Source organism: Quercus robur, chromosome 4 (assembly GCF_932294415.1).
Source record: "Quercus robur chromosome 4, dhQueRobu3.1, whole genome shotgun sequence".
Classification (NCBI taxonomy): domain Eukaryota; kingdom Viridiplantae; phylum Streptophyta; class Magnoliopsida; order Fagales; family Fagaceae; genus Quercus; species Quercus robur.
The window spans coordinates 82587370-82600445 of NC_065537.1; the positions used below are offsets into that span (position 1 = coordinate 82587370).

General features: G+C 36.1%; 2 protein-coding genes across 7 annotated transcripts in view; one reads left to right on the forward strand and one right to left on the reverse strand.

Annotated features, from left to right (window-relative positions):
- LOC126723984 (uncharacterized) overlaps positions 1–13076 on the reverse strand; it is a 36595-nt gene that overhangs the window by 20885 nt on the left and 2634 nt on the right. The window contains exons 4-7 of one of the 6 annotated variants that reach the window (XM_050428031.1): positions 12927–12985; positions 12466–12526; positions 12300–12353; positions 10551–11035 (exon numbers count right to left, since the gene is read on the reverse strand). The exons of 2 other annotated variants lie outside the window; for them this stretch is intronic. In XM_050428031.1, the coding sequence (XP_050283988.1) occupies positions 10751–11035; positions 12300–12353; positions 12466–12526; positions 12927–12985 (459 nt within the window). In that variant the 3' untranslated portion in view covers positions 10551–10750. Of the gene's footprint in view, positions 1–10550; positions 11036–12299; positions 12354–12465; positions 12527–12926; positions 12986–13076 lie in introns of those variants that run through there. 3 more of the 6 variants (XM_050428026.1, XM_050428027.1, XM_050428028.1) reach the window with 3 other exon arrangements.
- Positions 5927–9150, forward strand: LOC126723983 (F-box protein At3g07870-like). The gene is made up of 2 exons (XM_050428025.1): positions 5927–7359; positions 8918–9150. Exon 1 carries the CDS (start codon positions 6145–6147, stop codon positions 7348–7350), a length of 1206 nt encoding a protein of 401 aa, XP_050283982.1. The 5' UTR covers positions 5927–6144; the 3' UTR covers positions 7351–7359; positions 8918–9150.

Genomic DNA, 13076 nt, shown 5'->3' on the forward strand with positions numbered 1-13076 from the left:
GATTTAACTAGAAGCTGCCCAAAAGCCCATATTGTATCATCCATTCTTACACTCAGCCAAGTTCTGGAACAGTTCAACCTATCACTATTTAATGATGATATATTGATTTGTTGGGGTGTGACTGTGACAAGGTATTAATTCCTTGAAGGCTAAAATATAAAAAGATATAACAATTAAAAAAATTAATATACAAATGGGCTCATAGTCACGACCCAATAAAGAAAAACAAAAATGGAAAACAAGTTCGTTCTATTCTGAAAAAATTATTACAATCACTTTAGCTTCAATTGCAATAAATTGCATTTGTAATGCTTAACTTGAAGAGTTTCGAGGATTTTTGCAAAGCTAAGCATTCATTGCACCAAACAGAATTGGGCGGGGAGTTGTACTAAACAAAGAGGGTACCACATGATTTATTACCGACACTGAGATGTTATTGTGTGTTATCTAATAGAATTGTTAGGTTCAATTGGCGATTTCTAACTTCTACACTATCTTACACCTATCTTATTCTAAAAGGTTTACGCTATTTAAATCAAATGAATACGTAATATACAAATAAAAGATACTTAAATCATTGAGATTAATTCCCAATCATATATAATCATAGATTTGGGATTTGTGGAAAGAAAAATTTGTATTCATCTGGGCAAAACATGTGGGTTTTATACTACATAAACATTCAAAGATATAGCTCACTATGTTAATGTTGTAGATCAGGCCTTTATTAGTTAAAGCAACGTCTCCAAAGTTTTTCTTAGAAGTTTCTTTAGTATGGGTCTGGTCTCTTTAGAAAGGCTGATGAGTTTTAGTGCAACTGATGTTGTGGAAGCCTAAAGCACACACGATGCTCTCTTGATGGAACAGAAACTAAACTGTTAGCTCCTGGTAGTAAACCTCGAATCCACGAGGGGTTTCCTTGAATCCACAAGGAGAATAAAACTGGAATCCACCAGAAGATAATTTGACAAAACGTCTGTGCTTATTGATAATAGTCTAATTTGCCACTGACGGCTACAAAACATATAAATACTGAGAAAAACGTCTAAAAACCCTAATTTGCCCTAATTACGCGATTAGGTCACAAAAATACCGAATTTTACCAAAAATGAAAAAATTGAGTTAAATGCAAAATCATAAACTACTGACCTTAAGGGTCGTCCCAAAACAGACGAGACCTTATTCTAATTTTTAAATTAAAAATTATTAAGGCAAAACAAATATTACTATAAATAGCAAAAACATTGTTTTCGGGGCCTTAATAAAGGAATTCACCTAAATTTTGGTGACAATCATAATTATGAATCTGGATCAGAATGCCATTTCCCTTCAACCTGCCAAATTTCATGCAATTCCGATACTTTTACCCCGATGGCCCCTACTGGCACCCCCCTTTGATCTTGCGTTGTGACTTCCTACACCCCTACTGCTCTAGGAATGCATGTGCTATTTGTTCTACATCAGTCCCCCCCCCCCCCCCCCCACTTGAAAAGAACTGGACCCTGAGTTCCCACCATTTGGTTCATCAGGAGGATGATAATCATACAAGTCAGCAACATTGAAGGTAGAAGAAATGCTCATGTTTGGAGGAAGAGCAACCACATAAGCATTGTTGTTGATCTTCTTAGTAATCTGAAACGGCCCATACTTCTTGTCCTTCAATTTGTTGTAGGTACCAACAGGAAATCTCTCCTTTCTAAGATAGACCAACACTAAATCCCCAACATTGAATATCTTCTCACGCCTCTTCTTATCAGCAGCTTCCTTGTACTTGGCATTTGTAGCTTCAAGTTTCTGCCTCACCTCCTCTTGCATGGCCTGAATACGTTCAGCCATATTTTCTGCTGCTTGACTCACTCCTGGAAGCTCAGGTAAAGGTACCAAGTCCAAAGCGTGTTTTGGGGGCACCAGTAGACAATGGCAAATGGAGACTTACCAGTGCTTCTATTGACTGAGCTGTTGTACGTAAACTATGCTTGGGACAATGCAATATCCCACTGCTTGGGCTTCTCGCCTGAGATACACCGGATTAGATTCCCCAAAATGCAATTAACCACTTCTGTCTGGCCATCAATCTGAGGATGACTAGTGCTGCTGTAATTCAAGGAAGTGTCAAAACGCTTCCACAAAGTCCGCCAGAAGTGACTAATGAACTTGGTATCCCAATCAGAGGTGATGGACTTTGGCACTTCATGCAAACGCACAACTTCCTTAAAGAACAAATTGGCCACTCGAGTAGCATCTGAAGTCTTCTTGCATGCTATGAAATGGGACATATTTAAGTACCTGTCAACCACAATAAAAACAGAATCCATACCTTGTTGGGTTCGAGGAAGACCTAGTATAAAGTCCATAGACAGATCCTCCCATGGTCCTTGTGGAACTGGCAAAAGCATGTATAAACCAGTATTCTGAGATTGACCCTTAGCAATTTGGCAAATTGGACACTTCCTCACATGATTGCCAACATCCCTCTTGAGTTGCGGCCAATAATACCTCTCTTCCACCAGTGCTATAGTCTTATCTCTGCCCATATGTCCACCTAAACCTCCACCATGCAGCTCCCTAATAATCTGCTCCCTCAATGAACTTTTAGGGATGCATAATTGGTTACCCCGAAAGAGGAAACCATCCTGGATTTACATACTATTAAAAGCAGTATGAGTTTGTTGACACTTACCCCAAATATCACCAAAATCCTCATCATTCTCGTACAGCTCCTTAAGGTAATCAAACCCGACAACTTCAGTACGTAGAGTGGTCAACAAAGATGCTCGCCTGCTGAGTGCGTCAGCCACCTTATTAGTGACACCAGTCTTGTGCTCCAATGTGAAATGGAAGCGTTGTATATAAGCTACCCACCGAGCATGCATTCTGTTAATGCTAACTTGACTATTGATGTGCTTCAATGCCTGATGATCCGTGTATAATACAAACTCCCTCTAAATCAGGTAGTGATTGACATCTCACCATGTGGAAGATGGAACATATGAGTCTCCGGCCGCCATCGCTTAACTAGGGCTGTTATTAGGCCATGATCTATCTCTCTGGAAGGGGCCCTAAACAATCCTTCTAGCCCCACCAACTTGATAATGTCTATCACTCGATTATCTTGCATCGATATGTGTTCCATCTCCTTAGAGCGACCACAGCACTGAAGTGGGCCCGAGTCCTGCAAAATCAATAAAAATTATAGCGGTTGTTAGAACTAGATATACAACTTTGAAAGAACTTGCTAAAAGTGAAAATCGCTTTGTAAAAATTAAAGTGATTGTTAGAACTAGATATTTAACCTCGCCATTCCAAATAATTTATGATCAATGATTTGTTGTTGCGTCAGCAATGAAGTAATTTTTGGACCAGGGCGCACAATCTCTAGCTCCTCATCGATCTGAGGCTCCATACTGCAAAGAGTGCTACTGTGAGATCATACATAGAGGCAGACATACATTATTTGGTGTGAAGGTCATCACAAATTAGGCATTACCACAACACATAATGATTTCACATGAAGATATAAAAACTAGATATTTAACCTCGCCATTCCAAATAATTTCTGATCGATGATTTGTTTGTTGCGTCAGCAATGAAGTAATTTCTGGACTTGGGCGCACGATCTCTGGCTCCTCATCGATCCGAGGCTCCATACTGCAAAGAGTGCTACTATGAGATCATACATAGTGGCAGACGTACATTATTTGGTGTGAGAGTCATCACAAATCAAGCATTACCACAACACATAATGATTTCACACGAAGATATAAAAAACTAGTTCACAGCATAAAAGATTTGAAATATTACAACTGAACCACCTCTGATGCTCTAAATGAAATGATTTGATATTTGCATAAAAATTAAGAAATGTCTCCTCAAAGTATAAAATGCAGTATTATAAAAAACATGTGACATCAATGGCAAGAAGAGAAACTACAAATGTGCAGAGATTTATGATTTTTATTTTGGATAAATGGGGATGTGCCTTTAAAAAAAATAGATAAAATCAATATATAATAAGTTAAAGAAAACCAAAACAGGAAGAACTAATTAAGTGCACAACTAGTGGCCTAACTAGACAAGCTTGTGGTGTGTACCACTTTTGAAGCCTACCCCTTCCTTTAATTACAAGCTCAAATTATCTACTGATTATTTAACTCTACCTGCTATAATAATTTTGTTAGGATTACATGTAAACAAGAAATTTCGTTGTTGAAGCAACCTCTAATAAGATGCTTGCTTCAATATAACTTAAATTCCAATATAGATCTGTTCACTCCATCCATATTAACCATATAATGAGAAGCCACTGTCATGAACTCTATGTATCTTTTGTTTTATTCCCTTTTAATAATATTTCCATATTACCTATCCCAAAAAAAAAAAAAAAGATTATGGAGGTAGGCAGTGGAGAAGTTTAATCTTTGGAATTAAGTGGTGGAAAGAGGTAATTACAATAAGGTGGGTATTGTATTACTAAACTAGCAAGGACACCTTATGCAAATCATGCATAAGACACGTTACTTGGAAAAACTTCTTACTGAACGCATGATCTTTAATTCAAGCAACATATCGTGAAGTTTTCTTTCCAAAGACTCTAATATCCATGCATTCATGAAAGGCCAAACTTAGGCCGGTTCTGTTGAAGGAGGTTTTGGAAATATTATATTCCTAGGATATGAATGAGTCTGGTAATTAAATGGGGATAGCCATTTGAATAAGCACAAAGCACACCATACATACAAACTTCTAAATCGCGAACATTGACATTTAGGCTAAAATATGATTCCAAAATCCTACTTCTAAAATTTTGAAACAATGCAATGTATGAGCTAAAAGGAGTCCAAATTTCAAACTAGATTAAATGTCAATTCAATTACAAAAATTCAAATTTACATTCAATAAACGTAGAATCAGAAAATTATAAAATAAAAGCAATGATAAAAAAAAAAAAAAAAAAAATCAATATAATCCAGAATTAACACTTTTTACACTATCGAAATTCACACTAATTTCATAACAACAATTCGAATGCTTAATTTGTTAAAAAAAAAATCATTTTTTTTATTTACTCATTTTCCAAACAACCAAACAGAATAATATACATTCTTCATTGAAATGACAAATGATCATTTCCTACCTAAAACCTCTTCTTCTTTTTTCTTTTTTTTTTCTCTCGAAGACCAAACATGAATCACCAAAACCCAAAAAGATCCGAAATTGAAAAACAAAAAACCCTAGGTAACATCATGAAATTCCAAAATCTAAAATTGGAGAATGAGAGGGAGATAGAGGATTCTAAGAAGCAAAAACGACAACGTTTTGAGTAGAGAGAGAGAGTACCTTCAGCACGGTGGGTCAATGGGAGCAGTGCTGAGAGAGGAAACTGTTTGAGTGATTGATTTGGGTGTGAGAGTGAGTGATTTTGAAAGTTTCAGATTGAGTGATTTACTCGAGTGAGTGAGTGAGTTTGAGAGTGACTTTGAGAGGGCGGAGCGGAGTTTGAGTGAGTGAGAGTGTTTTAGTGTGTTTGAACTTTGAGAGTGTTTGAGTGAGGCGTTTGAATAAGTTGGGTGTTTTTGGTTTATGGTGTGCAGATTTTGAGTCTTATAAACTTGATTTCAACGTGGCTAAATTTCCTCCACGTGGAAAATTTGTCCACGTAAGGGTATGACAAATACTAGAAATCGAGCTTTAGAAGCTCGAGTTTTTACAACAAGAGATATTAGTTTTCTACATTCTTTTCAAACTTGGCAACTAACGAAAATGTTAGATATTTAAGGTTAAATGAAAAAAAAAAAAAAAAAAAAAATTCCCCTTTCAATAGCTTAATTAAAAAAAAAAAAAAAAAAAAAGAAGGAAAAAAGAAAAAAAAATCATAAAAATATTATGGACAAATACAATATATATATATATAAACCCGTCTCCTCTCTCCTGTACACTCCACAACCTTCGTCCCCTCTTTGCCTTCTTTCTCCCCATTTCACATCTCTCACTCTTAACGCCGATGCTATCAGTACCAGTGTTACTTTGTAGTAGCTCCACCGTAACTCCTCCTAAAACGACTTCGTCCTCACAACCCATCTACAACTCTCTCTAAACCCTAGCCAGAAAGCGCCCCCCCCTCTCTCTCTCTCTCTAAAAGCGGCAATGTCAGACAACAACAACAACAACAACAACAAATTGATTCGATGGGAGTCTTTACCTTCTGAGATTGCAACCGATATCTTCCTACGCTTACCTATCAAATCCATAATCATCTGCACCTCTGTTTCAAAACCATGGAAATCCCACATCCAAAACCCAACTTTCATTTCCACCCATCTCCACCAATCCCACAACAAAAACAAAAACCTCCTCGTCTTCAGCCTCTACTCACACACTCACAAAGAATCCTACGCTTTGCACAACGAAGACGATCCCGATTTCACCCAACTCGCCAGGTTTGATTACCCTTTCCACGTTCCATTCCTTCACTCCCCGAACGGCATATACCGTGTGGTCGGCACTTGCAATGGCCTGTTCTGCCTTTCCGATGATAAGCTGACATACTCTGACCGTTTATGTCTTTGGAACCCATGTGTTAGAAAGTTAGTTTACCTTCCTTTTCCCAATGTCACCTACGCCACACACGGTGGCTTCGATGCGACTATTGGGTTTGGATTTGATCCCAAAACCAATGACTATAAAGTGGTGAGGCTTGTGACCTTACTAGATAGTTTTGACCTTGAACATTCTCGAACCGTGGCTGAGATTTACTCACTCTCCACTGGTGAATGGAGGATGCTTGGTGCTAGTTTGGTTCCCAAATGTGCTTTGAGTCCTCGTGCGCCACAGGCATTTGTCAATGGGGCTCTGCATTGGGTTGCTTTTAGGAGGGCTGATGATGAAAACCTTCAACATTTTGTTTTGGTGTTCGATTTGGGCAACGAGGTCTTTCGCGAAATACTTGTGCCAGAACTTCCAGATTATACGAGTGCATTTGCGGGTTTGCTGTCAGTTTCTGTTTCCGCATATGGGAATTCCATTGCCTTGTTTCAAAATGGCTATTTTAGCTTGGCAAAGGGGTGTCAAACTGGTGATTTCTACTTGTGGGTCATGGAGGAGTATGGTGTTGCGTCTTCGTGGACCAAAGTTTTGAAAATTGGGGAGGGTTTACCAAGGCCTATAGGTTTTAAAAGGAATGGTGAGGAGGTTGTATTGTTATCATATGATTGGCAACTCCTATCGTGGGTTCCTTGGAGCACAGAGTTCAAGCATCTTGAGATTATTGGATATGAGGATACTTTTGTTGATTACTATGTTGAGAGTCTAGTTTTGCTCGACAAGGTCGCCAACGGTACAGTTACATACTGAGGAAACTCGGTAAGATGCATCATTTCATGCTTTAGATATGAATATATAATGTTTGATATGGTACTGTTTTTGGTCTGCCTAAGCTTGTGTTTTGCTTGCTCAAACATATTCATATGTGCCACTTATGGCTCATATAGGACTTAAAAGGGTTTTCCCCTAGTGTGTTTGATATGGTGCCTTTGGTTTGGTGTTGCTCTCCAATTGGTTGTTTGGTCTTATTTGATGGCCAGCTATTATGGTTAAATACAATTATGTATGTGTGGTATTTTCTTTTTTGATCGGTAATTCTGTTCTTGCTGTATTATGGCATATTTTATTAATATTTGTAAATTCCAAGAGTAAATGTAAGTTATAGTTTTCCAAAAATGAGCTTCCAAGTAATGTTTATGTTGATTTATGCTCTTGTCATATTTGGAGCTATCTTTTCCAACCCATTATGTGGTGATTTATAAGACTATTCATTTGTGATTTAAACAAGTCACATCACTCATTAAAAAAGTCATGTGACAAACTACATATAGATGGTCTCTTCAATTTTCATGTTTTATCCTCAAGTTTTCTTGTTTTTCTTATAAAAAAAATTGTTTAATCCTTAAGTTTTATTAATTTTCACATTACGTTTTTTGGTTTTTCTCCACCTTCCTTCCCTGTGGAAAAAAAATGCACTTAAAATGCTAATAACTTTTGGGTAGAAAGGATTATTGGCAGGTATGGTTCCTGTGCATCAATATGCTTATATATTGTTTAAATTTGCTGAAAGGTTAGACTGTTTATTTGTGTTATTGTGTGCAATTGTCTTGCTAATTAAAATGGTGGTCTTATAAAACAATTATATGAGTTTAACTAGAAAACTTTTGTTATCTGGTTTATGTGCACGGAATGCCTCATATCTTGTTAGAGCTTGTGATCTCTCTATGGATGATGGATTGGTGAACCCATTATTACACATATTTCATGAAATGCACTTTGATTAATCCAAGTGCAGATTGGTAGCCAATGAATACAAGTTCTGTTTAGAACAACTTGGAGATGATGATGATGATAAAATTTGTAGTGTGAGATCCGGCTACGATATGAATACATGTTATATTTAATTAATGAATTTGAATTTGGAAAAGTCTACTTGAGGAGGGGGAAGAAGTATTGTCACCCTGATTTTCTAAAAGATGTATTAATTCTAACTGAACTCCATTCCTCCATGCTTAGGCTGCCAAAAGTTCATCTCCAAGGGCAGTACCTAGGCTCCTAGCTTGTTTCCAAATGTAGGTAGTTACGACTTAAAATTCAAACTGTCGCTATTCTATATGTTAATATAAATAAAATAAATTTGTTGGGAACAAGTAGAGCATCTATTTATTTGTTTATAAAGAGCCGCTATGTTTTGATTGTATTAAATAATATCATTTCTTAATTAAAATGGTTCGCTGTATTAATGTGTTCATATCTCTAATCTCATGTACTGGTAATAGTTTTTAGTTTGATTGAAGTTAGATAATTATGGTGTCCTTAGTTATGCATTAATTCTTTTCTTAGCCCATTTTGCTTAATGTTGCCTATGCTTGTACAGGAGAGGATCTTAGGGACTTCTTGATGATATAAGAAGAGATTATCTTTTGTCGGATGTCTAGAAAAGAGGAGCTTCCCTTTGTACAAATTTGAAAGAACATTAAATACAAACAAATTTATGAAAGAGAAGCAACAAGCAGTGCTTATCAAGCATATAGTTTTAACTTTGCAAATTCCTTACTTGCCCTTGAATGACTTTGTTATGTGATCAATGAACATTTGAAGTTTGAACCTTGTTGCCTTTTTTAAAATGGCACAATGCATGATGGAAGAAAGTTTTTACTCTTTAACTATACTAAAGGGTAATCAGAAATATCCTATGACAAACAATTTTTGCTTTAGCTACTAGAACAAGTTTTTTGAAGGAGTCAAGTTGCAAAAGAACCTTACAAGACAAGCAATGGGATGCTCCTCTTCTTTTTCTTTTATGAAAGAGTGGCTGCATACCTGAAACCTGTGAAGTCAGTGCTTGTATAGGTTCTAAAGAATTCCTTGATATCATCGACCAGCATGGCAACATAAATTCCATTATATCCCGTGTGTCTAAAGGCAGGGTTGTGCAGAATAGGACCCTTGCTATGACCTACTAGATTTGAAATGAGTCCAAAAACTTTTGTATTCGCATTCAAGTATTCATGTTTAAGGCTGACTAAAGTTGGCAACCCAGGTACTGATTTTCCTTCCAGATATCCATACACTAAAAATCCACCAAATTTAGGACCCAATTGTTGGCTTATTAGACCTCTACTACCCACTGCAATAGCAATTAATGGCACCTGGAGATACACATAGAAGTAGTAAATGACTAATGTTGTTTATACTACAGAAAGAAAACTGAATTAATTTAATTCGAAAAAATAACTAGAAAGAAGAATATCTGATATTCCTTTATGCCTGAAAAACTTTTGAAAACAAAGAAAGTACTAGAGGTGCAGGATGAATTCTAACTCTGCTTTTAGTTTTTGCGTTTAAGGTTGTTTTGAAATACTGCATTATGGTGTTCTAGAGACCATGTTATATCTTAATGAATGGAAAAAAAAAAAAAAAAATCGGGAAAATTTGTAAACCAGCCGGTTCAAGCGAAGAATCGAGAACTGGCATGGTCGAACTGGTTACTGATCGGTTGGGATTTTTTGTCCTTTTCCCAGTCTAAAACTATGTCATTTTGGCCAGGAACCTAAAAACAAACCCTAAAGACTAAAGTCCTAACTAGGGGTGTGTATAAAATCGAAGAATCGAAAAAATCGACTGAACCGTGTCCAAAATTTCGGCTTGGCTTTGGTGCTGTTCAATTACGGTTTCTATTTCTCACAAACTGAAAGTTTCGATTTCAATTTCTGGTATGTATGCACTGAACCGAACCAAATAATATATAATATATTTTATATTATAATATTATATATATATATATATATATATAATATAAAATCATATTGGGCCGGCCATGTAAATATATTGGGCAACCTGCAATCAAAATAGGCCTTTCAAATGCATTAATGCATTAGGCCTCCGGCCTTGCAAATAATCAAGCCCATTAACCCATTAAACTAATTAAGTATCTAATTAAACTTCAATTAATTAGGTAAACTAATTAAACTAAAACAAAAAGTTAAAAACCCTATAACACGTTCTCCTAGCACAAAAAGGTAAACTAATTAATAAATGTTATACAATCACAATAAAACTCAGAAGGATCAAATAGTCCTATAATAATCTTGTCCTGTCTATGAATGAATGAACACTGCAGTCTATAGTCTATACTTCTTCCAAAAATGCGATCTCCATTGGATGAAGTTCAAGGTTCCAATAAACTATGAAACCTGCTACCATTGAATTAAGCAAATATATCCTCAGTAATAAATGATTGAGATTGTTCTGTATCCATACAATTTTCGGATGGGATTTGAAGTTGTTCATAGTTTAGCTGTCTGGAAGCTTCATACAAGGCGATGCCAACACTTACAGAGAGATTTAGACATCTAACGTAGGTTTCAACCATTGGAATCCGAATAGTACCCCCACCAAAGGTTTCACTTTTGCAGTCCAGCAGAGCTTCAGGAGGTAGGCCACTAGTTTCTGAGCCAAATATGAGATAATCACCTCTTCTGTATGAAAAGTCCTGCAAAAATAGAATTGATGATGTTCAAATCTAAAGACATTCCATTTAATATGAAGCTGAATGATGTAACCCGAGTTACTAAACTGTGTCATGCAAATTTCCAATAAGAAAAAAGAAATCTAAACAAAAAACCCACAATGATTAGATCATTAAAATGTCCCCTGAACATATTTAACGGTGTGCCATTTTGAAAGATATTGAAGTAACATGAATTATCTCGCAAATTCTGCCAGAGTACTAAATATAGAGGAGTGGCTCATGCATCATCGAAATTATGGGGAGTGAAAGTACGGACTATAAATTCATGGTAAATCATTTTCACGTGATTGATTAAGAAAATCATATAGAGAATGACATGATAATAGAGAGAAAGGTCAAGGTCTGTACTAGTTTCACTACATTTCAGAAAACTACATGATAATACAAAGGAAGTGTCCTCATGATGATACCACATCTCACCCATTTCTCCAAAGTTCAGAAGCCAGCTATGAAAGACATGTCAATCTCCATGCATTAACTCCTAAACTTGGGCCACCAATGGCTTCTACAGGCAATTGTTTCTGTACTATTGGCTGTTGATGCCCCTAAGCAAGTGGGAAACCCTTTTATAGATAGCTGTCTTGGCACCAAGGTTGATAGAAAAAATGCAAGCAATAATTCTATAACCTCAGGGTCCTCAACTTGCCTTAGTTACTTAAGATTTCTAATTTCTTCATTGAATGAGCTCCAAATGTCTTGGCATTTTGTATCTCTCACTCTCACTATTGCATTGATTAAATATCAACATGTAACATGCATTATAGTTATGGTTTTTTCAAACTTATAATTGTAATTTACACAACCCCCTATTCATTTACATTGCATGCCTTTTTCATTTATGACTGTACCTTTTATGTTTGATAGGCAAATCCAACTCATGCTATAGTGGGCTGAACCCCATGAACTAAACTTCCACCACTTTTTTATGAAAAAAGAAGGAATGCTATTTGGTCCAACAACCCTTGGCATTTTTATATTTCTATTTGGTTCGTTAAACCTAAGATCCATAACCCCAATGTCAGTTAACCAGTGATCCACACATACAAATAGTTCAGAGTTCAAGTCAGGTTTCTATGAGAAAATCAACATGCCATTCAGGGACTCTAACTGAGGTATTCAAGCTTTCACATCATAAATAAATCTTAGAATAATGGAGTGACACAATGCACATTACAAACACATATAGGTATAGAGAAAAATAGAAAAAGGAAAGTTGGCAACTTACCGAATGAATTGCCGTTCCTCTTTTGGTGAACGCAAGCAACCGCTTTTCCCCATCCTGTATCATAAAGCAGAAAGCTAGAGAAAGGTTGCTGAATCTCATTTTAGGAATTTAAAAAAAAAAAAAAAAAAAAAAAAAAAGAAAAAAAAAAAAAAAGAAAAAAAAGAACCTGTTGCCTGAAATAGTCTTGAAACTCCATCCATGAGTCATGAACTTTAACAACCACATATCTAATGTTGAGAGTTAGTTGTTGAAAACAGTAAGTATTAGGACTTGATGATATAAGATATTATGTAAAGCTGTTGTAAAAAAAACTGTTCTGCAACAAACCATGAGTGAATCCTGTCAATCAAACAAGTTCAAACTATTGAATCTCAAGTTGGCATGAAAGGCAAGAGTGCAAGGCAAGCATATCCTTCCTAGAAAAAGTAACCTTCCAGGTTGTGAAAAAATTAACTCAGTACTATTTTATAACCTCAAGGCAGAAAAAAATGGTTATGCTTTTGGTTTGCATACCAATATCAGTTATTTAAAATGCTACAAGTAAATTTTTATATGTGACAGAAAGATTAGCTCAAGTAAAGAAAATTCATAGAAGAAACAACAAATAGAACAGATACTTTTGGATACGGCCAATAATCCAACCCTGCACGCTTTAGCTTAGCATCATCCACCTGAAATCCTAATGGCTGAAGAAGAAAAGAAGCATGTTTAACAAGAGTCAGTAGCAACTTTTATTATGAAGGGGCAGTATAAAACAATTTAATCTTCCTGCTTATA

What these genes read in the sequence shown, in the direction of transcription:
- LOC126723983 (XM_050428025.1), top strand. Translation starts at nt 6,145, where the DNA reads ATGTCAGACAACAACAACAACAACAACAACAAATTGATTCGATGGGAG.